Below are 26,394 nucleotides of genomic sequence, written 5' to 3' on the forward strand. Positions count from 1 at the left end.
TCTCTTCTGGGCCAGGCCCTTTGCCAGGCCATGGTCTAGAAGGGAAGACAGATTTGCTAAGAAAACAAAGACAAGGCAGTATGTCAGTTGCTCTAACAGGACACAGCTGTGGGACAAAGGCGAGCATGTCCAAGTCTCTCTTTGTAAGTTCAGACAAGGTTTCACTGAGGAAATGAACCTTGAGCCAGCAAGCAAATGAAGGTTATACCTGGTGGCGGGGACTGCACGTGCAGAAGCATGACGGCATACAAGGACACTGCACATTCTTGTTGGTGGCTCAGCAAGGGTCAGATAGGCCTTGAGTGTAAGTAGGAGGGGCTTGGAAAATGAGGCTGAAGAGGTGGGCAGGCCCCAGGGCCTGGGGGACCTTATATGCTATCCCAAGAGTTTGCGGGCGTCTCCTGTAGGTGTCGGGAGAGCCACTGGAGAGAGCTGAATAACAAAAAAGGATCGAGATCAAAATACAGCTTTCAGAAACATCGCTCTGGCTCAGGGTGGAGAGCAAACCAAGGAACAGTCAGGAGGCTGCGACACACCCAAGAGAAAACTGGTGAATCCGAACGAAGGCAGCGGCTGTGAGAATGAAGAGAGGCAGGTGGCTGAGCTATGCTGGAGGGAGGATCGAAAGGCAAGAGCCACCCAGGAAGTCCCCAGGTTTTGGGCCGGGGCATCTAGGTGAGAGTAAGGGTTTAGCTACAGTAGGAGAGGCAGGGATACGAGGCAAGGTAAGAAGCTCTGGAAAAACAATTCCAAGTCGAGTCTGTGGCCACGCTCCCAGAACGAAGGCATAGCTGCAGCCCTCTGCCATGTTTCCACTGGGGAAATAAGCCGGAGCCAGCACCACCATCACATTTCCCGGGCAGCACCCCTCGGCGGGGGCAGGGGCAACACAGGTTGGAAGAAACGGGGGGGGGGGGCTTTTTTCCTTTCCCCTTTGTTCACTTTCTATGGCTTCTAGATGAGTGTGCAGACTCAACACAGGGAAACCTGTGGTTAATGCAGTTTTCTAGCAGGAAACCCAAACGAGAAGGGTGGCCCCGGCAGAGGGCCAGCACTGGTCAGACTAGCCCTCCAGGATTCTTACCCTGCAGGGGACCCTGAATCTTTGATGTGGGGGCTCACTTTCAGGCCCTCTCTGCAAGATCCCATTCGACCAAATTGTGACTAACTCCAGGTTTTTTAGTTGTTATTGTGAATTTACTCTGAAGGATTCTTTAGAGGAAGGAAAACCCTTTCAGGTTTTTCATATTTGGAATAATTAGGGACCGTTTCTTACATTCGCCTGGTACTACATAGCTTACAGAGTGTTTTCTCAGCCATGGTGATTTTCTATTTTCACCAAAACAGGAATCATTCTTCCCATTCTATGGGTTATGAAACAAGACTCGGAAGTGAACTGGTTTTTTCTAAATCACATAGCTAGGGACTCCGGGGTGGCTTAGTCGGTTGAGCATCTGCCTTCAGCTCAGGTCATGATCTCAGGGTCCTGGGATCAAGCCCCATATTTGGGGGGGGGGGGTCCCTGCTCAGGCCTGCTTCTCCCTCTGCCTGCCACTCACCCTGCTTGTCCTCTCCCTCTCTGTCAAATAAATAAATAAAATCTTAAAAAAAAATCACATAGCTAGAAAGTGTAAAATTATTCACCCATATTTGATAATATTCTATGTTGGCAAAACGGTGGGGAAATGGGAGTCTCAGATACTTATGGTGAGAGTATAAACTGGTCTGGTCTTTTCACAAGGGCTCAAAGCCAATAAATATTAAATGTGGTTACCAGTTATCCGGCAGCTTCACTTGTGGGTCCCTATCTTAACCTCAACTCCCCTTGGACAACAGAGCTTGCAGGCAGGGAGCTGGGAAAAGTCAACCAGTTGAAAGAAAGGTTAGTACAAGGGCACATTATCAAGCTGGTCACCACTGTATGCAACTAGGGCTTGATCCTGCTGGTACCCTCTAAAGATACACTGAGAATGTCTAGGGCAAAGAAGAGGGGGGCATTTATTCACAGGTTCCCACCCTACCTTGGTCAATGATTGTCCCATAGAATGTTCACTCTTTCACACCTCCAGGTTTGCCAGGTGAATTTCCAGAGGGATCCCAAGAAGGTATTCATGTAGCAATCATATAGTTCAAAGGAGACAAAGGTTTGGGGAGGACCTGGGCCCAGGGAATGGAGTTGGCCCTGGAACATAGATCTCCAAAGTGAGGTCTAATTTTCAGAGACTGACAGGTAGGGCTCTGTGGAACCAGAATCATGGAGAATAGAATCCAGCCCCCGGAGGTGGGGAGAGAGGCCAGGCAAGAGATAGGCAGGATGCTTTAGTTTTCTGCCATTGGAGACTTTTCATATTCTACAGCACAGGGGGCAGGGAACATTTGATACCTGCAAGGCAGTGCTACCAATGCTCAGAAAGCAGCAGAGACCAGGCCTGCCATGCTCAGTCCTGGGGCCAAAGACAGGAAATTAAACAAGTGATTACAAAAAAACAGTGGTTCTCCAATTTTGTGGCCATGAGATTTACCTGGAAGCTTAACAGAGATTTAGATTTCTGGACCCCACCCCCAAAAATTCTAACTTGGGTCTTTTTTTCTTTTTAAAGATTTTATTTATTTATTTGTCAGAGAGAGAAAGAGAGAGAGAGAACGCAAGCAGGGAGAGTGGCAGGCAGAGGGAGCAGCAGGCAGGGAGAGAAGCAGGCTCCCCGCCCAGCAAGGAGCCTGATGCGGGACTCCATCCTAGGACCCTGGGATCATGACCTGAGCTGAAGGCAGAGGCTTAACCAACTGAGCCACCCAGTCGTCCCCTGATTTGGGTCTTGATAAGGGCCTGGAATCTACATTTATAATGGTAATTCTCGGTGTAGGTGATCCAGGGCCACACTTGAGAAACACTGCTCTAGGGCCTAGACTCTGAGCCCTCTGAGGGCAGGAACTATCTCATTAATCTCTGGTTCCCTCCCCAGTACCTGCCACATAGGGACCAGATAATTGTCCATTGAATTGAATTGTTCAAAAGCAGTGCTCCAAAAGGTATGTTTCATGTGAAGTCAGCTCAAGTCTGTAGCCTCTCTCTACCTGCAGGCTCTGGGCAACAAGAGCAAACATAGACAAGTGGGATTCCATCAAACTAAAAACCTTTTGCATAGCAGGGGCACCTGGGTGGCTCAGTGGATTGAGTGTCTGCTTTCGGCTCAGGTTGTGAACCCAGGATCCTGGGATGGAGCCCTGCATCCGGCTTGTGGAGCCTGCTTCTCCCTCTCCCTCTGCCAGTCCCCCTGCTTGTGCTCTCTCACTCTCTGTCAAAGAAATAAAATAAAATCTTTAAAAAAAATAAAAACCTTTTGCATAGCAAAAAACACAATCAACAGAATGAAAAGGCAACCTACAGAATGGAAGAAAATATTTGCAAATCATATATTTGATAAGGAGTTAATATCCAAAATATATAGCAAAATAAATAAATAAATACCCCAATTTTAAAATGGGCAAAGGACCGGAATAGATATATCTCTAGAGAAAACATACAAATGACTACTAGGTATATGAAAAGATGCTCAACATCACTCATCATCAGGGAAATGCAGATCAAAACCACAATGAGCTACCGCCTCACACTTGGTAGAATGGCCATTATCAGATAAAAGATAACAAGTGTTACTGAGGATGTGGAGAAAAGAGAACTGTTGTACACTGTTGTGAGAATGTAAACTGGTACAGTCATTATGGAAAGCAATTTGGAGGTTCCTCAAAAAATTAAAAATAGAACTATCTTATGATCCAGTAGTCCCACTTCTGGGTCTATAGCCAAAAGAAATGAAATCAGAATCCTAAAGAGATTGCTGCACTCCCACGATCATTTCAGCATTATTCACAATAGCCAAGATATGGAAACAATGTAAATGTCAACAGATTAATAAAGAAAATGTAATATACAAATATATACACAATAACTGAAATATAAATATAATATAAACATAAATATATAAATATATATCTCCTGCCATTTGTAGCAACAGGATGAACCTGGAGAACAGTATCCTAAGTGAAATAAGCCAGACCCAGAAAGATAATACTGCATTATTTCACTTATATATGGAGTCTAAAATAATCAAACTCATAGAAGCAGAGAGAATGGTTGTTTCCAAGGTCTGGTGGGAGAAGGAAATGAAGAAATGTTGGTCAAGGGGTACAAAATTTCAGTTATGCAAGACGAATAACTTCTGGAGATTGAACGTGTAACAATGTGACCATAGTTAACAATATTATACATTATATCCTTGAAATTTGCGAAGAGGGTAGATCTTAAGTGTCATCAGAAAAAAGAAAAGGAAGAAAGAAAGAGAAAAAAAGAAAATGGTAACTGTGAGGTGATGGATATGTTAATTAGCATGTTTGAGTTCATTATTTCACAACGTATATCAAATCATCGAGGTGTACACCTTAAGTATATATAATTTTAAGTTGTCAATTATACCTCAATAAAGCTGGGGGGGAAATATGCTAGAGGCAGTACGCATAGGAGTAATGCATGCAAGCTCTGGAGTCAGACAGAACAGGGTTCTGCTGCTATTTATGAAATCTTAGACAAGTCATTGTCATTCTCTGAGCCTGTTTCCCTCAGTGCAAAATAAAAATGATAGTACCTGCCTTTTGGAGTTTTTATGAAAATTAAATGAGACAATGTATGCAAAGTTTTGTCACAGCGCCTTGCATTCAGTAAGTATTCAATAGATGCTAGCTAGTATTAATATTCAGTTCCATTTTCAATCACCAACTCCAATGTCAGACAGGTAAATAATACCTTAGTACAATGAGAGGAGAACAGAGCTGGTGGCAGGTAACCTGGGCTCCAGTCTCTGCTAGGCCGGTTATAGGTGGTAATTTTATATATCTAACCCTTAGGTTATGCACTAGAAAAAATGTAAATGACACCTAGCAACACTGTTCACTCAATGATTTAATTCCTCCATTAACCAGAAGTTACTGAATGCCCATAGTACAGACTTAGTCCTAATTCTAAGCACTGGAAACCTGGAAATGAATGAGACATGGCTTCTGCGTGGAGGAACTCAACAGTCAAAGTGCAAACGAGATAATGTCTGTGAAGATTTCCTACAGGTCAGTGGCAAGACAGTCAAAAGAAAGTACTGGTGTGACTATTCACTTTCCAGTTCCCAAGGCACTCTGTCCATGAGACCCTCCATCTACCTTCTGGAAGTCGACCTGGAAGGTGAGGGCAGGAGAGGCAGTTGTAAATAAAACAAAAGAGCAATCTTTCTTTCTGGAAGAAACAAGGAAAAGGAGAGCACTGGCCTGCCTGGATTTGATCTGTGATTGCGTGCTTAATGACATAAAGGTCGGACTTCGTCCAGCCAGCACACGCTCACTCAAACGCTGGGGGAGAAACAGGGGATCTCCAGCTGCGCACGCGCACTGCGACTTGGGCCCGGCGCCAGGCCCCACGGGGTTGGAAATCTTACGCAGCCTCCGACGAAAGACGTAGGAAAAGCGGCGAGGCAAACGCAGGCTCTTGGGTCACGTGACGCGGCGAGAGAGTCGTTGACTCCTCCCCCTCCAAGATGGCGTCCTTGCTGCAATCGGAGCGGGTTCTCTACCTAGTCCAGGGAGAAAAGAAGGTTCGGGCGCCACTGTCACAGCTTTATTTCTGCCGCTATTGTAGCGAGCTGCGGTCGCTGGAATGTGTGTCTCACGAGGTAATGCAGTCGTCCCGTGAAGAGTGTGTGTGTGTGTTGGGGGAGGAGGGGGGAAGGGTTCGTCCTAGTCACCGCGACTGGCGGGTAGTCATTTTCTTAGCTTGCTGATTGGCCATGTCTTCCGTCACTCAGATTTGCTGGCGATTTAATTTGCTTATAATTTGTCATTTGGAAAGAAGGAGCGGCCTTGGGTGGGGCTGAGCGGACCTTTGGTTCTATAGCGCCCTCGGATAGGACAAACCTGACTTTAGGGACCCTGGCCGTCTCCTGGGGGGGTGGGGTGGCAGTTGGGTGGGCTGGGGAGGAAAATGTGGGGGTGATTATTCAGGCCACTTGAGGGGCGATATGCCGTCTTTCCGTGACTGATTGTAGGGTGGAGCCCACAGGCATTCTCATTCATGCCCCTCCCATCCTGGAAGTTTTTGGCCAGAAACTGGGCCTTGCTGTGCTTTCTGGCTCAGGCCAAGGCGTGTAGCTGGGAAGAGATTGGGTTCGGGCGAGTTGGATGAAAAGCGCTTAGAATAAGGCCTGTCCTAAGAAGCTTGTGGCGCTTCTCCAGAGGCTATGGTGCTGTCCTTCTCAGGCACAAGTGGGCGTTGGAAGTGGGATTGCTCATAACGTAAAACACCCCACCCCATTAAAAAAAAAAAAAGAAGAAGAAGAAGAAGAAAGAAAGAAATGTACCAAATAACAAAATCCCCAAGCTTCTACAGCACTTGACACATCTTGGTCGTTCAGTAAGCTTTGGGGATTAAAAGACGAGTAAAACATAAATCCTGTTGTTGAGCGACTCACAGCCCCAGTTTGGGGGGGGGGGGTCCCTGCTCAGGCCTGCTTCTCCCTCTGCCTGCCACTCACCCTGCTTGTCCTCTCCCTCTCTGTCAAATAAATAAATAAAATCTTAAAAAAAAATCACATAGCTAGAAAGTGTAAAATTATTCACCCATATTTGATAATATTCTATGTTGGCAAAACGGTGGGGAAATGGGAGTCTCAGATACTTATGGTGAGAGTATAAACTGGTCTGGTCTTTTCACAAGGGCTCAAAGCCAATAAATATTAAATGTGGTTACCAGTTATCCGGCAGCTTCACTTGTGGGTCCCTATCTTAACCTCAACTCCCCTTGGACAACAGAGCTTGCAGGCAGGGAGCTGGGAAAAGTCAACCAGTTGAAAGAAAGGTTAGTACAAGGGCACATTATCAAGCTGGTCACCACTGTATGCAACTAGGGCTTGATCCTGCTGGTACCCTCTAAAGATACACTGAGAATGTCTAGGGCAAAGAAGAGGGGGGCATTTATTCACAGGTTCCCACCCTACCTTGGTCAATGATTGTCCCATAGAATGTTCACTCTTTCACACCTCCAGGTTTGCCAGGTGAATTTCCAGAGGGATCCCAAGAAGGTATTCATGTAGCAATCATATAGTTCAAAGGAGACAAAGGTTTGGGGAGGACCTGGGCCCAGGGAATGGAGTTGGCCCTGGAACATAGATCTCCAAAGTGAGGTCTAATTTTCAGAGACTGACAGGTAGGGCTCTGTGGAACCAGAATCATGGAGAATAGAATCCAGCCCCCGGAGGTGGGGAGAGAGGCCAGGCAAGAGATAGGCAGGATGCTTTAGTTTTCTGCCATTGGAGACTTTTCATATTCTACAGCACAGGGGGCAGGGAACATTTGATACCTGCAAGGCAGTGCTACCAATGCTCAGAAAGCAGCAGAGACCAGGCCTGCCATGCTCAGTCCTGGGGCCAAAGACAGGAAATTAAACAAGTGATTACAAAAAAACAGTGGTTCTCCAATTTTGTGGCCATGAGATTTACCTGGAAGCTTAACAGAGATTTAGATTTCTGGACCCCACCCCCAAAAATTCTAACTTGGGTCTTTTTTTCTTTTTAAAGATTTTATTTATTTATTTGTCAGAGAGAGAAAGAGAGAGAGAGAACGCAAGCAGGGAGAGTGGCAGGCAGAGGGAGCAGCAGGCAGGGAGAGAAGCAGGCTCCCCGCCCAGCAAGGAGCCTGATGCGGGACTCCATCCTAGGACCCTGGGATCATGACCTGAGCTGAAGGCAGAGGCTTAACCAACTGAGCCACCCAGTCGTCCCCTGATTTGGGTCTTGATAAGGGCCTGGAATCTACATTTATAATGGTAATTCTCGGTGTAGGTGATCCAGGGCCACACTTGAGAAACACTGCTCTAGGGCCTAGACTCTGAGCCCTCTGAGGGCAGGAACTATCTCATTAATCTCTGGTTCCCTCCCCAGTACCTGCCACATAGGGACCAGATAATTGTCCATTGAATTGAATTGTTCAAAAGCAGTGCTCCAAAAGGTATGTTTCATGTGAAGTCAGCTCAAGTCTGTAGCCTCTCTCTACCTGCAGGCTCTGGGCAACAAGAGCAAACATAGACAAGTGGGATTCCATCAAACTAAAAACCTTTTGCATAGCAGGGGCACCTGGGTGGCTCAGTGGATTGAGTGTCTGCTTTCGGCTCAGGTTGTGAACCCAGGATCCTGGGATGGAGCCCTGCATCCGGCTTGTGGAGCCTGCTTCTCCCTCTCCCTCTGCCAGTCCCCCTGCTTGTGCTCTCTCACTCTCTGTCAAAGAAATAAAATAAAATCTTTAAAAAAAATAAAAACCTTTTGCATAGCAAAAAACACAATCAACAGAATGAAAAGGCAACCTACAGAATGGAAGAAAATATTTGCAAATCATATATTTGATAAGGAGTTAATATCCAAAATATATAGCAAAATAAATAAATAAATACCCCAATTTTAAAATGGGCAAAGGACCGGAATAGATATATCTCTAGAGAAAACATACAAATGACTACTAGGTATATGAAAAGATGCTCAACATCACTCATCATCAGGGAAATGCAGATCAAAACCACAATGAGCTACCGCCTCACACTTGGTAGAATGGCCATTATCAGATAAAAGATAACAAGTGTTACTGAGGATGTGGAGAAAAGAGAACTGTTGTACACTGTTGTGAGAATGTAAACTGGTACAGTCATTATGGAAAGCAATTTGGAGGTTCCTCAAAAAATTAAAAATAGAACTATCTTATGATCCAGTAGTCCCACTTCTGGGTCTATAGCCAAAAGAAATGAAATCAGAATCCTAAAGAGATTGCTGCACTCCCACGATCATTTCAGCATTATTCACAATAGCCAAGATATGGAAACAATGTAAATGTCAACAGATTAATAAAGAAAATGTAATATACAAATATATACACAATAACTGAAATATAAATATAATATAAACATAAATATATAAATATATATCTCCTGCCATTTGTAGCAACAGGATGAACCTGGAGAACAGTATCCTAAGTGAAATAAGCCAGACCCAGAAAGATAATACTGCATTATTTCACTTATATATGGAGTCTAAAATAATCAAACTCATAGAAGCAGAGAGAATGGTTGTTTCCAAGGTCTGGTGGGAGAAGGAAATGAAGAAATGTTGGTCAAGGGGTACAAAATTTCAGTTATGCAAGACGAATAACTTCTGGAGATTGAACGTGTAACAATGTGACCATAGTTAACAATATTATACATTATATCCTTGAAATTTGCGAAGAGGGTAGATCTTAAGTGTCATCAGAAAAAAGAAAAGGAAGAAAGAAAGAGAAAAAAAGAAAATGGTAACTGTGAGGTGATGGATATGTTAATTAGCATGTTTGAGTTCATTATTTCACAACGTATATCAAATCATCGAGGTGTACACCTTAAGTATATATAATTTTAAGTTGTCAATTATACCTCAATAAAGCTGGGGGGGAAATATGCTAGAGGCAGTACGCATAGGAGTAATGCATGCAAGCTCTGGAGTCAGACAGAACAGGGTTCTGCTGCTATTTATGAAATCTTAGACAAGTCATTGTCATTCTCTGAGCCTGTTTCCCTCAGTGCAAAATAAAAATGATAGTACCTGCCTTTTGGAGTTTTTATGAAAATTAAATGAGACAATGTATGCAAAGTTTTGTCACAGCGCCTTGCATTCAGTAAGTATTCAATAGATGCTAGCTAGTATTAATATTCAGTTCCATTTTCAATCACCAACTCCAATGTCAGACAGGTAAATAATACCTTAGTACAATGAGAGGAGAACAGAGCTGGTGGCAGGTAACCTGGGCTCCAGTCTCTGCTAGGCCGGTTATAGGTGGTAATTTTATATATCTAACCCTTAGGTTATGCACTAGAAAAAATGTAAATGACACCTAGCAACACTGTTCACTCAATGATTTAATTCCTCCATTAACCAGAAGTTACTGAATGCCCATAGTACAGACTTAGTCCTAATTCTAAGCACTGGAAACCTGGAAATGAATGAGACATGGCTTCTGCGTGGAGGAACTCAACAGTCAAAGTGCAAACGAGATAATGTCTGTGAAGATTTCCTACAGGTCAGTGGCAAGACAGTCAAAAGAAAGTACTGGTGTGACTATTCACTTTCCAGTTCCCAAGGCACTCTGTCCATGAGACCCTCCATCTACCTTCTGGAAGTCGACCTGGAAGGTGAGGGCAGGAGAGGCAGTTGTAAATAAAACAAAAGAGCAATCTTTCTTTCTGGAAGAAACAAGGAAAAGGAGAGCACTGGCCTGCCTGGATTTGATCTGTGATTGCGTGCTTAATGACATAAAGGTCGGACTTCGTCCAGCCAGCACACGCTCACTCAAACGCTGGGGGAGAAACAGGGGATCTCCAGCTGCGCACGCGCACTGCGACTTGGGCCCGGCGCCAGGCCCCACGGGGTTGGAAATCTTACGCAGCCTCCGACGAAAGACGTAGGAAAAGCGGCGAGGCAAACGCAGGCTCTTGGGTCACGTGACGCGGCGAGAGAGTCGTTGACTCCTCCCCCTCCAAGATGGCGTCCTTGCTGCAATCGGAGCGGGTTCTCTACCTAGTCCAGGGAGAAAAGAAGGTTCGGGCGCCACTGTCACAGCTTTATTTCTGCCGCTATTGTAGCGAGCTGCGGTCGCTGGAATGTGTGTCTCACGAGGTAATGCAGTCGTCCCGTGAAGAGTGTGTGTGTGTGTTGGGGGAGGAGGGGGGAAGGGTTCGTCCTAGTCACCGCGACTGGCGGGTAGTCATTTTCTTAGCTTGCTGATTGGCCATGTCTTCCGTCACTCAGATTTGCTGGCGATTTAATTTGCTTATAATTTGTCATTTGGAAAGAAGGAGCGGCCTTGGGTGGGGCTGAGCGGACCTTTGGTTCTATAGCGCCCTCGGATAGGACAAACCTGACTTTAGGGACCCTGGCCGTCTCCTGGGGGGGTGGGGTGGCAGTTGGGTGGGCTGGGGAGGAAAATGTGGGGGTGATTATTCAGGCCACTTGAGGGGCGATATGCCGTCTTTCCGTGACTGATTGTAGGGTGGAGCCCACAGGCATTCTCATTCATGCCCCTCCCATCCTGGAAGTTTTTGGCCAGAAACTGGGCCTTGCTGTGCTTTCTGGCTCAGGCCAAGGCGTGTAGCTGGGAAGAGATTGGGTTCGGGCGAGTTGGATGAAAAGCGCTTAGAATAAGGCCTGTCCTAAGAAGCTTGTGGCGCTTCTCCAGAGGCTATGGTGCTGTCCTTCTCAGGCACAAGTGGGCGTTGGAAGTGGGATTGCTCATAACGTAAAACACCCCACCCCATTAAAAAAAAAAAAAGAAGAAGAAGAAGAAGAAAGAAAGAAATGTACCAAATAACAAAATCCCCAAGCTTCTACAGCACTTGACACATCTTGGTCGTTCAGTAAGCTTTGGGGATTAAAAGACGAGTAAAACATAAATCCTGTTGTTGAGCGACTCACAGTCTAGTTAAGGGAAAGCTGCTGGTAACAGTTACGCTTATTCAGTGCTTTCTATATGCTCTGTGGTTTATGTAAATTCCTTTAATGATCCTACAGGCCAATAGAATGGATACCTTTTTAAAAAAAGAACTATAGTTAAAGCAACAGACACAGTGTTTGCCCTAGGTCACACAGCCAAAAATTTGGGAGTGGCAAGGAGGACCAGGATTTGAAACTCAGCAGCCTTTCAAATCAGGATTTGAAACATGATTCAGGGAACTTCATTGAAGATCCCTGGGCTGTTAAAAATGCATATGAAAACGTGTCTTATACTATAAGCCATTTTACACATTAATAATAATTTTATTGGGTGTATTTTTCATAATAGTAAGAGTAGTCCCAGAAAGCAATTAAGTAATACAAGAGAAAAATCAATGCCATATTATATACATGATATTTCTTGTATTTTTTCTCCATTCGCATTTTCTCTTGTGTCTATCTCTTTAGCAGGTCCTTTCTCTTTTAGATGCTTTCCTGTTCCAGCTCCACCTATACCTCCAGAATTTATTGGATTAGATTCCCACTTGGTCATTAGAGAGCTCAGGCTCCATGATTCCTGATGATATCTTGAGCTAGGACATTCTGTCTTAGACTGCATCTTTTACGGACTCGTGTGTACCTCCACCTGTGAAGTGGAGGCCATTTAGGGTTTGGGGAAGGATGAGGCTAGTGAGGGCTGGAGGAGTCCAGAAAGTTCTAATGGTGAACATGGGATTGGAGCTGCACATGAAGGGACAGGCATAATTTGAAAAGAGCCACAAGAAGGAACAAATTATATTTTGCCTTTTATGATGAGTAAGTGCAAATGTTAGTTAGCGATACTGTGTTTTATGTTCCTGGAGATAATTTGAGCAGTGACTTTTTCAAAGGTGGTCCTGTGTATAGCAGATGATGAAAAAAGAAGCCAGTTTCTATCATAGTATTTTTTTTAAGATTTTATTTATTTATTTGACAGAGAGAGACAGCCAGCGAGAGAGGGAACACAAGCAGGGGGAGTGGGAGAAGAAGAAGCAGGCTCCTAGTGGAGAAGCCTGATGTGGGGCTCAAACCCAGAATGCTAGGATCATGCCCTGAGCCAAAGGCAGACGCTTAACGACTGCACCACCCAGGCGCCTCTCTATCATAGTATTTATATTCATATACATCTGTCTTTATATCTGTAGGTGATTAGAGTTCTAGAATTGTCAAATAGGATATGCCTACGTTAAAGAAAATAATTATTCAGAACTTAAAAAATACAGTGAATTTAATTTTCTTCTGTGTTTTTGAGTTAAATACAATAAGACTATCTTGCTAGCTTAGTAGTTTAATTTGCCATTTAAAAATCTCTAATCAGGGGCACTTGGGTGGCACAGCGGTTAAGCATCTGCCTTCGGCTCAGGGCGTGATCCCGGCGTTCTGGGACTGAGCCCCACATCAGGCTCTTCCGCTATGAGCCTGCTTCTTCCTCTCGCACTCCCCCTGCTTGTGTTCCCTCTCTCGCTGGCTGTCTCTATCTCTGTCGAATAAATAAATAAAATCTTTAAAAAAAAAAATCTCTAATCAGTTGGCTAAAGCTGATTTTGTAAATGTTAATTTATGCTTTTGTGAACATGTAATACTTTAGTAATGAGAAAACTTTTTAAGTCTCCCTTAACAATTTAAGTGTGGTCAAGTTATTACAGTCCATTAAAGCTAAACAGTGTAAAAGAGTGGAAGGATATTTGATCACAGCTTCACAAATTGGGTTATTTTATTTATTAGTCTGTCATTAGATTATCATAGAGTTCTACTTTTCCACAGACAACTTTTAACACATCAATTACATAAAATCCTGATGAAAGGGAACAGGAAAGATCAGAAAGGAAAAAACGGAAGGGTTTTAGGAAATACAGAAGATAAGAAAAAACATGGTTGAAGAATAAAACCTAAGCTGAAAACAGTCTAGGTCCTTTGGTATATCAGTGGTTTCTCACTTTTTGCTGCAATATATTTTAGAATTCACTATTTGGCATAGATGTATATACAAGCTAGACTGAGTGCCTTTTCCTCTGATTTTTGATTTCTTGTTTCTTTCTAGGTGGACTCCCATTATTGTCCTAGTTGCTTAGAAAATATGCCATCAGCTGAAGCCAAACTAAAAAAGAACAGGTAAGACTGGGATCTGTTTTTTTCTGTTTTCCTCAACTATTTTTTTAATAGCTGGTAAGAAAACAAATGAAATTAACTCATTTTTAACTAGCTGGTTTTCATTTTTTAGCATCACCTTTGCCAAAGATGAAATGTCCTTTGATTTTTTTAAATCTTCTATTTTAGAACAGTTTTAGACTTAAGAATTACTGTGAAGACGGTACAGAGAGTTCTGTGTACTTCATACAGTCTCCCCTATTGTTAACATCTTGCGTGAGCGTAGTATATTTACCTCAATTAATGAACAACATTGATACTTTATTATTAAATAAGTACTTCATTTTATTCAGATTTCCTCAGTTTTTCCCTAACTCCTTTTTCTGTTCTTGGATTCTATTTAGGAGACCCATGTTATATTTAATAGTCATGTCTCTTCAGGCTTCTCTTGCTGTGACATTTTCTTAAACTTTCCTTGGTTTTGAGGACCTGAAAAGTGTTGAGGAGTACTGGTAAGATATTTTGTAGAATGTCCCTCCAATGGAATTTATCTGATGCTTTTCTTGTCAGCTGGGGAAATGCGTTATGGGGAGGAAAACCACAGAGGTAAAGTGCGTCTTTCATTACATCCCACCAAGGGTACATACTGTCAATAGAACTTATCACTGTTGATGTTAGCCTCGATGATCTGGCTTGAGGTAGTGTTTGTCAGGTTTCTCCGATGTAGAGTACTCTTTTTTTCTCCCTTTTTATACTGTACTCTCTGCAAGGAAAACACTCTTAGAGCCGACACTTAAATAGCTGGGAGTTATGTTCCCCCTCTGTGAGAGTTCTCTGCTTAAATTATTTGGAATTCTTTTGAATGGCAGATATTTATCTCCTCCCCTTTTTGTTTATTTAATCATTTATTTAAAGCACAAATATTGATTTTATACCTTAGGATATAATCCAGTACCACTTTATTTTTTTTGCTCAGATTGTTCCAGCTTTGACAATTGGGAGCCCTTTCAGTAGACTCCTGTATCCCTTTGATGTACCCCTGTCATTGCATGAACTGGGAGGTGGGGGTGGGTTGTTCATTCATTTGAGCATTTTTTAAGTTTTTGGTCCTACAGGATATTCCAGGCTCACCCCAGGACTCTGCCTCAGTCCTTGAATTAGCCATTTCTCCAAGGAGCCCTGGTTCCTTTTATTGGAAAATGGTATTAAAAACCACGATCTGGGTAGTAGGTGTGCTCATTGCCACTGGGTGCCATTTGGTTTTTAGCTTAGTGTGAAAGTCCTTTGCCACCAGTCATACCCTTATACCTCTATGGATGTGAACCACTATGACTTTTCTTTGCTGAACCCAAGAAATAGCTCCTGATAAGCCAGACACGGTTTTGTTTTGTATGCTCTCCACACATTAATTTTATCATTTAATCCTCAAAATATCAGTGAACAGTGAACAGTAGGTAGATACCGTATTATCCTTATATGAGGATGTTTTCCAGATGGCAAAATATCGCAGATAATTAGAGTTGTAGAACAGAGCTTCAGAGTAAGTCCAGGACTAGAAGTGGAATCTTGATAACCTAAGATGGTGAAAAAGTTACAAGCAACAAGGCACAGGGACCCCTGAAGGGGAAATGTTGGCTGAGCACTAGGAAGAGTAGTGCCTAAGGAGAGAACAGAAAGCCCTGGCAAGGCACTGCTCCTAGACCGATGCAGTTTGATGGCATTGTTTGGTTTCTGTGTCAGCTCTCTGGCACGGCAAACAAGCAGTTGTTTTCCAAACCCAGTATCACAGCCTATTGTATTGTCGCCTCTTGAGTTTTCATTGTGCCACTGCTCTAAAGGCATAAGCGGTGACCTCTCTCTTCCTCCGAAATCTTTGTGGTCTGTACAAACCTAAAAAGAGACTGAAATAGTTAAATCCAGACTGTTTAACAGTGATTTCCTCTGGAGTAGGATTGGGTCAGGCTCTAATTCTTCAGGAACTTTGATAATGATTGCATTTTTTAAAAAAATAAGTGGACATATAATATCTTTTAAATTTTAAAACAAGATTTTAATACTTTTTTATGTCTTTTTAGTTGAGAGACAGCCTTCCCTTATAGTTCCCTCTCGAATTCCTGACACCTAGAACAATGTGCGGCATATAGCAGGAGCTTGATAAATATTTGTCGAATGAACAGTTGTGTTGTGTTATAGGTGTGCCAACTGCTTTGATTGTCCTGGCTGTATGCACACTCTCTCCACTCGGGCAACAAGCATCTCCACACAGCTTCCAGATGACCCTGCCAAGACTACCATGAAGAAGGCCTATTACCTAGCCTGTGGATTTTGTCGCTGGACATCTAGAGATGTAGGCATGGCAGACAAATCTGTGGGTGAGTCAGGTGGACTTCAGTGTGAGATTTTGTGAAATTGGCCGTGTTATAATTGCCCACAGATGATTATTTCTGTTACCTGTTGGAAGGGAGGAGCTAAATTCAGAGCTAAATCTTCCGTGTTTCCAAATTCTCACATTTATGGACTATAATGTTTCATCTAAGACTGGGTAAACTATTTAGTTTTCTTAGAGTTGGTAAAATAGCGTTGTTAAACCCGACACTTTTTTAGAATCAAAATATTAATGCTTTTCATAAAACATAAACACTCCTGATGATGAAAGACACCATGAACAGATTTAAAAGATAAAACTGACAAACTAAGAAAAATATTTGGATCATATATAACAGACTACAGATAAATAATCAAAAATGAAGAACCCTGATAAATCAAGAAAGAAGCCCCAAAGGCAAAGGATAAGAAGAGCAGCTCTCAGAAGTGGAAATTAAAATGATGAATAACCAAAATGTGTACACGGAAGGGCCCACGGTCGAGTTAAAATGATCTTTGTCTTGACTCCAAACTCCTCCAAACCTTGCAGATTCCATGGAAAGACCTTAACCTTTAGTAAAGTTATAACTCAAGCTTTTGTTTCCCTCCCCTGATATTTTTTTAGCCCTTTCTTTTTATTTCAACACTTCGAGTGTCCATAAATTGCCTTGTACTATTAATGCAAATGAAAACTTCATTGATTTGGCAAATTTTTTAGATCTGGTAATACCAAGTGTTGGCAAGAATATGGCAAAAGAGTTCTTTCATATACTGCTACCTTGGAGAGCAATTTGATAAAATTTATTGTTTTATTTATATTTATTTATTTATTTTTAAAGTATATTTATTTAAGGGAGCTCTGCAGCCAACATGGGGCTTGAACTCACAGCCCGAGATCGAGTCACAAGCTCCTCCCACTGAGCCAGCCAGGCACCCCTATTTTTTTTTTTAAAGATTTTATTTATTTGAGAGAGACAGAGAGAGAACATGAGTGGGAGGGGCAAAGGGAAAGAGAATCTCAAGCCAACTCCTTGCTGAGTGTGGAGTCCAACTTGGGGCTCGATCTCACGACTGAGATCACGACCTGAGCTGAAACCAAGAGTCAGACACTTAGCTGACTGTACCACCCAAGTGCTCCCCCCGCCATTTTTCCCCCCCAGATATGGGGCTTGAACTCAAGACCCTAAGATCAGGACTCAAGCTGAGATCAAGAGTTGGACGTTTAACTTGATTGAGCCACCCAGGTGCCCCAAAGTGTCCCTATTTATATTTGGTTTTATTTTAACAAAATAAATGGCATTTTATTTATTTATTTTAATTCCAGTAGAGTTAACATACAGTGTTAACATTAGTTTCAAGTGTGCAATATAGTGATTCAACAATTCTGTGCATTACTCAGGGTTCATCATGATAGTGTACTCTTAAAAACCCCTTCATCGTTTATTGAAAATAAATTGCTTTTATTCTTCTGCCCAGCATTTCCATATCCAAGTATCCTGGAGCATTAAACACATGCTCAAAGATACATGTATTTTCACAAAACGTTTACCAGTAAAATAGAAAAACTGTGTGTTTTGACCTAAAGACCACCTAAAGCACTAATTACCTTTCCATCATTTGAGTATTTCAGAGTGGAGATTGCACTTACCTTTATTAAAGGAAACTTCTTTATTTTTACATTTCCTGTACTCCATGGTTAACATCAGAGAGTAGAAAATCTGTATGGTCTGTTCAAAATATTCCATTGCTATTTATTTTTTATAAAAACAGTGGCATTGCTAACTCCCCATTGTCTTATTTCTTTCTGAAATTTCATTCAATTTTCTGAAACTTTTTAGACTTGGTAAGAATTCCCAATTTGGGGACTGCCTGAGTAGCTCAGTTGGTTGGGCATCTGCCTGTGGCTGAGGTCCTGATCCCAGGGTTCTGGGATCAAGCCCCACATCAGGCTTCCTGCTCAGTGGGGAGTCTTCTTTTCCCTCTCCCTCTGCACTTCCCCCCTGCTCGTGCTAGCTCTCTCTCTCAAATAAGTAAATAAAATCTTTAAAATTTCAGCTTACTTGCTAGTCTATGATGAAGCCCGTAATGAACCCATTATGTCAGTTGACATAACTAAAATGAAGATAGTCTTTAAGTAAAAACTTCTTATAGATTTTTATACAATTTGGAAGTAAATATGGGTCAGATTTCTTTAGATTAAACTCTGTTCTTAAAAATTTAATCCTTGATTCTGTTGCGTTTGCTCTTTGGTTTACAATGCTTGAGCTCTTGTTTGTTGCTCATTGGTGGACAGATATTCCCTGAAAAGTGATATTTATTAGAAAGATTCTATAGCATCTTTAGATTGTCAGTAAATATTTGTGTTTTAATATCAGTGTAGCAAGTAAATTGTTTGAGTTTGCGTATGATTGTTGTAAGTTGAATATGAAAAACAACCTCAAAGTGGCAGAGTATGTATGCCTCAGTGAATTGAAGTGTATTTTTTTTTTGAAGTGTATTTTTCTGTGTTTGTATTTTTGTCTCTTGTTGTCAAGGTAAAGAAACAAAGCCCCGAAGTCCAAATAGATTTCTCACTGTTACTCTTAAGAGAGTGTTTTATGCTTTTTAAGATTATGAGCCATTAAGGTTGGAGAATTTTATATTTCAGAGCTTAAGACCTGTATTTACTTCTAGAAATCTATCTCCTCTAGGGTATCTTGACAATAATAATTGAATACTAGGAGCTCTTAAAGAGTACAGATAATTTTTTCTTTCATGATGTCATTGGTGTCTGAGAAGCTCTGAAACCACTTTAGAACTATTTGTTTATTTATAAGTAAGCCATTGTGTCTGTAATGTGCAGAGAAATGAGATCATTATGTCTCCCAAATTGCTCTTCAGAATACATTACCAGTTCTAAAGCAATTAGGTAAAACATCTAGATTTTTCAAAATAGTACAACTAAAACATTTCTTTCACATAATTATTTTTCATGATTGTCTTAAGTAAGGCAACTTTTAAAATATGAATATCATACTAAAGGATATTGTTGCCATTTCTTGCAAGAAGGTGTGGTGTCACCTTCAGCAAGCATCCTTTTCGTTTTGAAAAAAGGTTATTTTTACTTACACAGATAATACACATTCATGTATTTATCACCCAGCGTCAGAAATTAAACATAACCAGAACAGTTTAAGTCCCTTGTGTAGCATATCCCCACTAGATCCCCTTTTCTCAGCCTCTTAGAGAAGTAATCATCCCAGTCCTGAATTCAGTGTTTGTCTGTGTCCATGCATGTCTTTATACTTCTCCACATGTCTTTGGCCACTAACAAATGTTTTTTCAATATGAAACAAATGGAGACGTACCATATATGTATCCTGCTACAACTTTCCTCATCGACATTATGTTCGTGATACATAGTTGATTTATCCATGACTTAGCACAGTTTACTTACTGTCTCTTCTTAATGGACATTTATTTACCCCTTCATTTTTTTGCTTTTGACAACAGTGCTTTTAGAAATATTCTTGTTTGTATTTCCTAAGTCTAAGAGTAAAGGTTTCTCTGCATAATTGAAAGTAAAATTGCTTGTTTTAAGTTGTCTGCATCTTCAGCTCTCCAAAATGGCTTACCCAGTTTTTGCTCCCACTAGTAATTAAGAGTAGACTACCCCTTGCTCCAGATCCTTGGCGGCTGTAGTACTGTGGGACTTCTTTCAAATTTTTCCAAACTGATGGTTGTAAAATGGTATCTCATTATAGTTTACTCTTTCCCCTTTTTTTGGTTAGCTTTATTGAGATATACAGTTGACCCTTGAACAATGCAGAGGTTAGATGTGTTGAACCCCTTTTGTGCAGTCGAGAATCTGCATGTAACTTTTGACTCCCAAAACCTTAAGTACTAATCAGTAGTCAATGTACTGTTGACTGGAAGCCTTACTGATAACATAAACAGTTGATGAACATGTATTTTGTATATTATATGTATTGTATATATGTAGTTTCATAATATAGTAAGCTAGAAAAGAAATTTAAAAATATGGTTACAGTGCTGTATTGTATTTATTGAAAAAAAGTCCACATATAAGCAGACCCACACAGTTCAAACCCATGTTATTCGGGAGTGAGCTGTATTCATTATGGTTTTACTTTTAGCTTTCTGGAATAATCTTTTCCATTGTGATTTGTGCTGTAAGAAATTCTTCTCTGAATCAAGGTCATAGAACATAGAAATTGCAGTGTTATAGATCAGAGCAGGGTCTTAAGAGTCGGACTGCTTGAGCTTGAATTCCAGCTTCACCACTTACTATCTCTGTGACTTCGGGCAAGTTATTTAACCTCCCTGAGCCTCAAGTTCCTCACTTGTAAAATGAGACTAATAATAAGAATCCCCATGTCAGAGGGTTATTGTATAAAATGAAATGTAATACATTTCAAATGACTGGCACAGAAGCCATGTGTGTGGTAGTTGTGATGGGGGTGGTTATCTTTGTCAACATCATTATTTTTAATGAAAATTTCTTTCTGAGTGTTCTAGTCTACGTAACTCATAGGACTATTTCTTAGAAGTTCTGTGATTTTATGTTTTTAAATTTCATTTTGTGGCCTGCAGATGATGTGTTTTATGAAAATAAAAAAATTATGAAAATTTGTTTAATGTTTCTTTGTTTTGCAGCTAGTGGTGGTTGGCAGGAACCTGAAAATCCTCACACACAACGGGTAAGTAAAGCGTCATCAGAGGATGAACTAAGAGAAAAAGACTGAAGATCTTCCATTTTATCAGTGGATATGACATGCTTAGGAATCTGTGATGTGTATTTTGGTGTCTGTTACAGAAAGTGCTTCTCTAAGACATTAAATCACAATGGCTGTATTTTCTAATCTGGCTTAGGTTAATAGAGAAACCTAGCTGTAACTTTAATTCTGTAGTCAGGCTGTCTGTGAATCAGAAAAAGAGAACAGTGTGTTTGTTTTTAGTGAAATAAAAGTTACAAAATAATATATTTTTCCCCTATATGAAAAATAGTTATTTTCAGACATATAAAAGCTATATATCTATACACAGGGTTTTTGTTTTAATATGTGCAAAAGATAATTTCATACCCATGTCTGTGTGTAAGAAAGATATCTAAGCTGATAATTGCAGATACCTTTAGTGAGGAAAAGAGTGGACTTGGGCACAAGAGATAAAAGAGAAGTGTTGCTTTTTATTCTTTCTGTTTAATATTGTTTGAAGTTTTCACAATTAACATATATTGCTTTTAGGATTAAAACATATTTTAAAAATGAAAATTTATGAGAGGGAGAAAAGACAGAGTATGAGATGTCACATTCCTAGAAATAGATAGGCGTGAGGCATGCAGAAAAAATGGGAGCAGTTGTTAGGGGAAATAAGTAATGAAGTAAAAGGGGAGTGAAAAGAGGGCATGAAATTTCCATGCCTTTTCATTGCCCATTTCTTCCTATTGTTAAACTTAAAGGTTCCATTTTAATTCTGCAGATAATTCAGAGAAAAGTAATGAAGAGAAATTCTCTTTGAAGAAAAGGGCAGATTTGCCCACCGTAGTAATTTGTCTTTACTCTGTTCATTATGTGTCCAGTTTTGTCGTTAATTAATTTTGCATATTTCCTGTTAGCTTTTTCATGAAAACAATTATTGCGTCTTTGATTTCTTACAGATGAACAAACTGATTGAATATTACCAGCAGCTTGCTCAGAAAGAGAAGGTTGAGCGAGATCGCAAGAAACTGGCACGGCGTAGAAACTATATGCCTTTGGCTTTTTCGGTGAGAACTTGGTACAAAAAGGAGTGTGTAGCTCATTGATCAAGACCCGTGTGCCTTGAGAACTGACCATTTCAGAAAGTGGCCACTGACCTTAGATTCCTGAATGATGGGTAGCAGAGAAAGGTTTCTCAAATCATAGGTATTTAAGTCCAGCAGTTAGGCTTTTGCCATATCATTCACTCTATTTGAGTTCTTTGAGTTTTAAGGGCATTCATGTTCCTTTTTGCATCACTGCCCTCTCTCTTCTGATTATTCCCTAGGGCTAGTGTTTCATTTTGTAGGTACCACAGAACTCTTAAACAGCAAGTCAGAAGAAGATGGGCAAGTGTTAGATTTTATTCATATAACCCAGATAGGCCACCTTTGACATCCTATAGTATTGGGTTCCCAGCTCAGATGATTATTTCTGGCACCTTCCTATAGTTCTCCAGTGTGAAGAACATGGACTCTTACACAGTGCATTTTGCGTGGCTGATAAATAGTAATATACGCCAGTGTCATTGACAGGAATTCTTTACGGAAGTCATTCTCTAGTAGTTTGTGTGCTACCAATCCAGAAGCAAAAGATTAGGATTTGGGAGCTTTTGTTATTGTTCCCCAAGTTTTATTTGCTCTCATAGAACAGTTTCTTTTCTGTATGCTTGCTTAGGGCCGAGCAGGTTGACATCGAATAAATAACAGTCATTGAAGGACAGTGATGTGTCAGGCACTGTTCTAATAAGGACTTTTCACATATTTAATCCTCACAACAGTCCTGTGGGTTAGATTGACCGTTGAGGAAATGTAACTTGTCATACTGCTTCTGCATGAGAATTAGTTAAGCCACTGAAACCCTAAGGATTGGTGAGGTCCATATAAAAATATTTAGTTTAGAAGTTAATAAAACATTAAAACATGCAAAGCACCTACACTTGCTAGAGACTTCAGTGAAGTCTAAATGAAATTTGCAGAACAGCCCAGTGGTATGATCAGCATATGCACTAGCGTATGTAGGAGAGGAATTCGAATTAAAGGCATTGTTCTTCCAGCTTCCCTTATAACCTGCCTGCTGTATGAGTTTGCTTCTGTCTTATGCTGCATTTTTTTGTCTCTGTTGCAACCTGCTGCTATTTGGGGGCCTACAGCAACACACTATTCATGTAGTGGTAAGTTCTCTTTTATGATTCTTGCTAACCCTGAAGAAGTTAGCAGATGATCACTGGTGTTCCAAGAAGACATTCATCATGTGTCTTAGACACTCCACATAGTTCTGGTCTAAGTCATCGCTTAGATATTTTTAGATTAATAGTTTTTAAAAAAAATCACATTTAGTTCAGTTTTACTCTACTAATGTAGTTTCAGTCTCCATGTTTGGTGCTTTTATTATTATTTTAAAAATAAGATGATATGGGGTTACAAATTACTTTCTTTAAAAGGAGCTTTCAAATTAGCTTTTTTTTTTTTTTTGCTTATTTCCCTGAGCTTCTCATGCTGTCCTACCCAAAAAGCTTTTTTTTGATAAATAAAATGTATAAACATGGGATTTGTAATTGGAATTTCTGAACTCCGTTTAGGACAAATATGGTCTTGGAACCAGGCTTCAGCGACCACGAGCTGGTGCAACCATCAGTACCCTTGCCGGACTGTCGTAAGTTTGGACATTAAGTGGCTTTGAGGAGAAAAGCAGGTATCAAAATGAATATTGAAAGAATGTGACATAAAACAGTTGCTACTGGGGAAGAAGATTGTCATGCTTAGAAAAGATCTGAACAGAGAAAGAATGTGCTACAATAGCAGAATACTTCAGTTACCGATATCATGGACTTTGAAGATGACCAGGTGGACCTTTGAGAAATGCATGCTTTTTCTCTTTTAGCCTTAAAGAGGGGGAGGACCAGAAAGAGATAAAGATTGAGCCAGCTCAGGCTGTGGACGAAGTGGAGCCTCTGCCTGAAGATTACTATACAAGACCAGTAAATTTAACAGAGGGTAATATTTTACATTATTTTGCTTCGTTTCTATTTTACATCTAATTCTGCTTTTATTACTAATATGCCCTGAGTTTTGAGATTTTTAATGGCATCATGTTGTCGGTAGCGAAATAAATGAAGTAACAAATGAAATACGTATAATCATTTGAAGAACTTTAAAATGTCAGATTTCTCTGTTGTAGTTTTTTGAAGAACTATTCACAAAGGAAGTGTGGTTTCATGCGATTATCTCATATAAGTCTGATTTTGAGCGAGTCATTATAAACTAAGCCTGGTTTCTGCCTTTCATCCTAGTGACCACCCTTCAGCAGCGCCTCTTGCAGCCCGACTTCCAGCCAGTCTGTGCTTCACAGCTCTATCCACGTCACAAACATCTTCTGATCAAACGGTCCCTGCGCTGTCGGGTAATCATTCCTTTCTGTAGAGTTACCATTTGTACAAGAGAAAAGCAGAAATAAATTAAACATTGGTATCTGGCCAATATCGAAACTTCTGGAATGTAATAAATATGAAAAATGCTTTTAGAGAATCTACTTGGTGTCCAGGCACCATTTTAATGCTTTCAAGATAAAAATCCTCACAACTATGAGATGTAGGTACTGTTGTTACCCCTGTTCTATTCATGTGGAAACTGAAGTACTTGAAGGTTAATAAGTTGATAGCACTAACCCCTAAAAGAATAGTGAAAGAATATATAACTTCTAGGCTGGTAGAGAGGAAACAAAGAGGAGTAGTAAAAAAATAATTTGAAAGAAAGCAAGAGAGAAGAAACATGAGCAAAATGCAGCCTTTATGAATTTATAAAACAAACAACTGAGTTTCTTCAATAAATAAATTGTAAAACAAAACAAAACAAAAAAAAATCCTTTTAGATCAGTGCTATTCAGAACTTTCTCTGGTGAGGGGAGTGTTCTGTGTATGCACAGCCCAACATGGTAGCCATTAGCCACATGTTACTGTTCAGCACTTGAAATGTGACACTGCACTGAGGTTCTAAATTTTTCATTTTTGCTAATTAAATAACCACATGTGACTAGTGGCTACTGTTAACAACACAGCGCTAGGTTAGAAGAGACCTGAGAGGCATATCAACCAAACACGGTGTGTAGACTTCATTTAAATCCCAATTCCAACAAAACCTAAGAAGAAAGGGCCCAGGGAGGGAGGGAGGAAAGGAAGAAACATTTATGAAACCATTGGAGAAATTTAAACACTAGCTGGATTTTTGATGCTATTAAAAGAACTTTTCATGTTTTTAGGGATAATAATAATATTTTTAAAAATATCTTTATCTTTTATAGATATATACCAAAATAGTTATGGATGAAATGACATGATGTCTGATGTTTGTTTCAAAATAGGCATGGTGAATGGGTGAGAGTATAGATGAAACAAGATTGGCCATTGTTGCTAACAAGCTGCTAATTATTAAAGCTAGGTCACATGTACCTACGAATTTCTAATACTACTTTGTATTTTGCATATGTTAGAAAATTTCTCTAATGAAAAAGCTTTCTAAAATAAAGATACAGGCTTCTAGTTATGGAATGAATAAATGATAGGAATAAAAGGCTTAGCATAGGAATATAGTTAAATGATATTGTAATAGCGTTGTACGGTGACAGATGGCAGCTACACTTGTGAGCATAGCATAGCATATAGGAATGTTGAATCACTATGTTGTACACCTGAAACTAATGTAACGTTATGTGTCAACTATACTCAACAAAAATTTAAAAATAAATAAAAAGGAAGGAAAAACTCACTTTAAGTATAAAGACACATATAGGTTAAAAGTAAACAGATGGAAACAGATATACCATGCTGACAGTACGCACTGGAGAGCAAGAGTAGCTATGTTAGTTTCAGATAGAGCAGATTTCATAGTAAAGTTAACAGGGATAAAGAAGGGCATCAGATAATGATGAAGGGGTTAATTTTCCAGGAAGGCGTAGCAATTCTTAACGTGTGTATGCCTAACAATAATGCCAACCTACGTGAGGCAAAAACTGATAGAGCTGCGAGGAGAAATAGATGAATCCACTCTCATAGTTGGAGACTTCATCACCCCCTTCTTAGAAATGGACAGATCCAGCAGGTAGAAAATCAATAAGGACATAGCTAAACTCAACACCATTGATCTCTAGATAAAATTGGCATTTGTAGACTGCTTGATCTACCAACAGCAGAATACACATTTTTCTCAAGCTTACCTGGAACATTCACCAAGGCAGTCTACATTTCTGGACCATAAAAAACAAACAAAAAAGACCCTTAAATTTAAAAGAACAGAAATCATACAATTTCTACTCTCAGACCGCTGTAGGATTAAACTAGAAAGTAAGAGAAACCTAGAAAGTGTTCTAGAAAACCAGAAAGTCTCCAAGTATGTGGAGATTAAACAACACATTTCTGCTTGCTCACTCGCTCTAAAATAAATAAATCTTAAAAAAAAGAAATTTCAAGCAGAGATCAATGAAATTGAAAATAGGAACTCAAATTGAGAAAATCAACAAAACCAAAAGTTTTGTTGAAAAGACCAATAAAATTGATAAGCTTCTCTTCAGGCCTCCTAGGAAAAAAGAGGGCATGTTTTACTAGTCAGAAATGAAAAAGAGATCTATAA

The 26,394-nt window shown here is 40.4% G+C and overlaps 1 protein-coding gene across 1 annotated transcript in view; it reads left to right on the forward strand.

The window, feature by feature from the left end:
* The first annotated feature begins 10,543 nt into the window (after positions 1-10,543).
* DCTN4 (dynactin subunit 4) overlaps positions 10,544-26,394 on the forward strand; it is a 29,886-nt gene continuing 14,035 nt past the window's right edge. The window contains exons 1-8 of the mRNA XM_008692504.2: positions 10,544-10,727; positions 13,621-13,691; positions 15,861-16,039; positions 20,688-20,731; positions 21,691-21,798; positions 23,352-23,425; positions 23,654-23,766; positions 24,063-24,172. Coding sequence (XP_008690726.1) covers positions 10,593-10,727; positions 13,621-13,691; positions 15,861-16,039; positions 20,688-20,731; positions 21,691-21,798; positions 23,352-23,425; positions 23,654-23,766; positions 24,063-24,172 — 834 coding nt within the window. The 5' untranslated portion in view covers positions 10,544-10,592. The remainder of the gene's footprint in view (positions 10,728-13,620; positions 13,692-15,860; positions 16,040-20,687; positions 20,732-21,690; positions 21,799-23,351; positions 23,426-23,653; positions 23,767-24,062; positions 24,173-26,394) is intronic.

The sequence above is a fragment of the Ursus maritimus genome, unplaced genomic scaffold, assembly GCF_017311325.1.
Source record: "Ursus maritimus isolate PB19 unplaced genomic scaffold, ASM1731132v1 scaffold_15, whole genome shotgun sequence".
NCBI classification, from domain to species: Eukaryota; Metazoa; Chordata; class Mammalia; order Carnivora; family Ursidae; genus Ursus; species Ursus maritimus.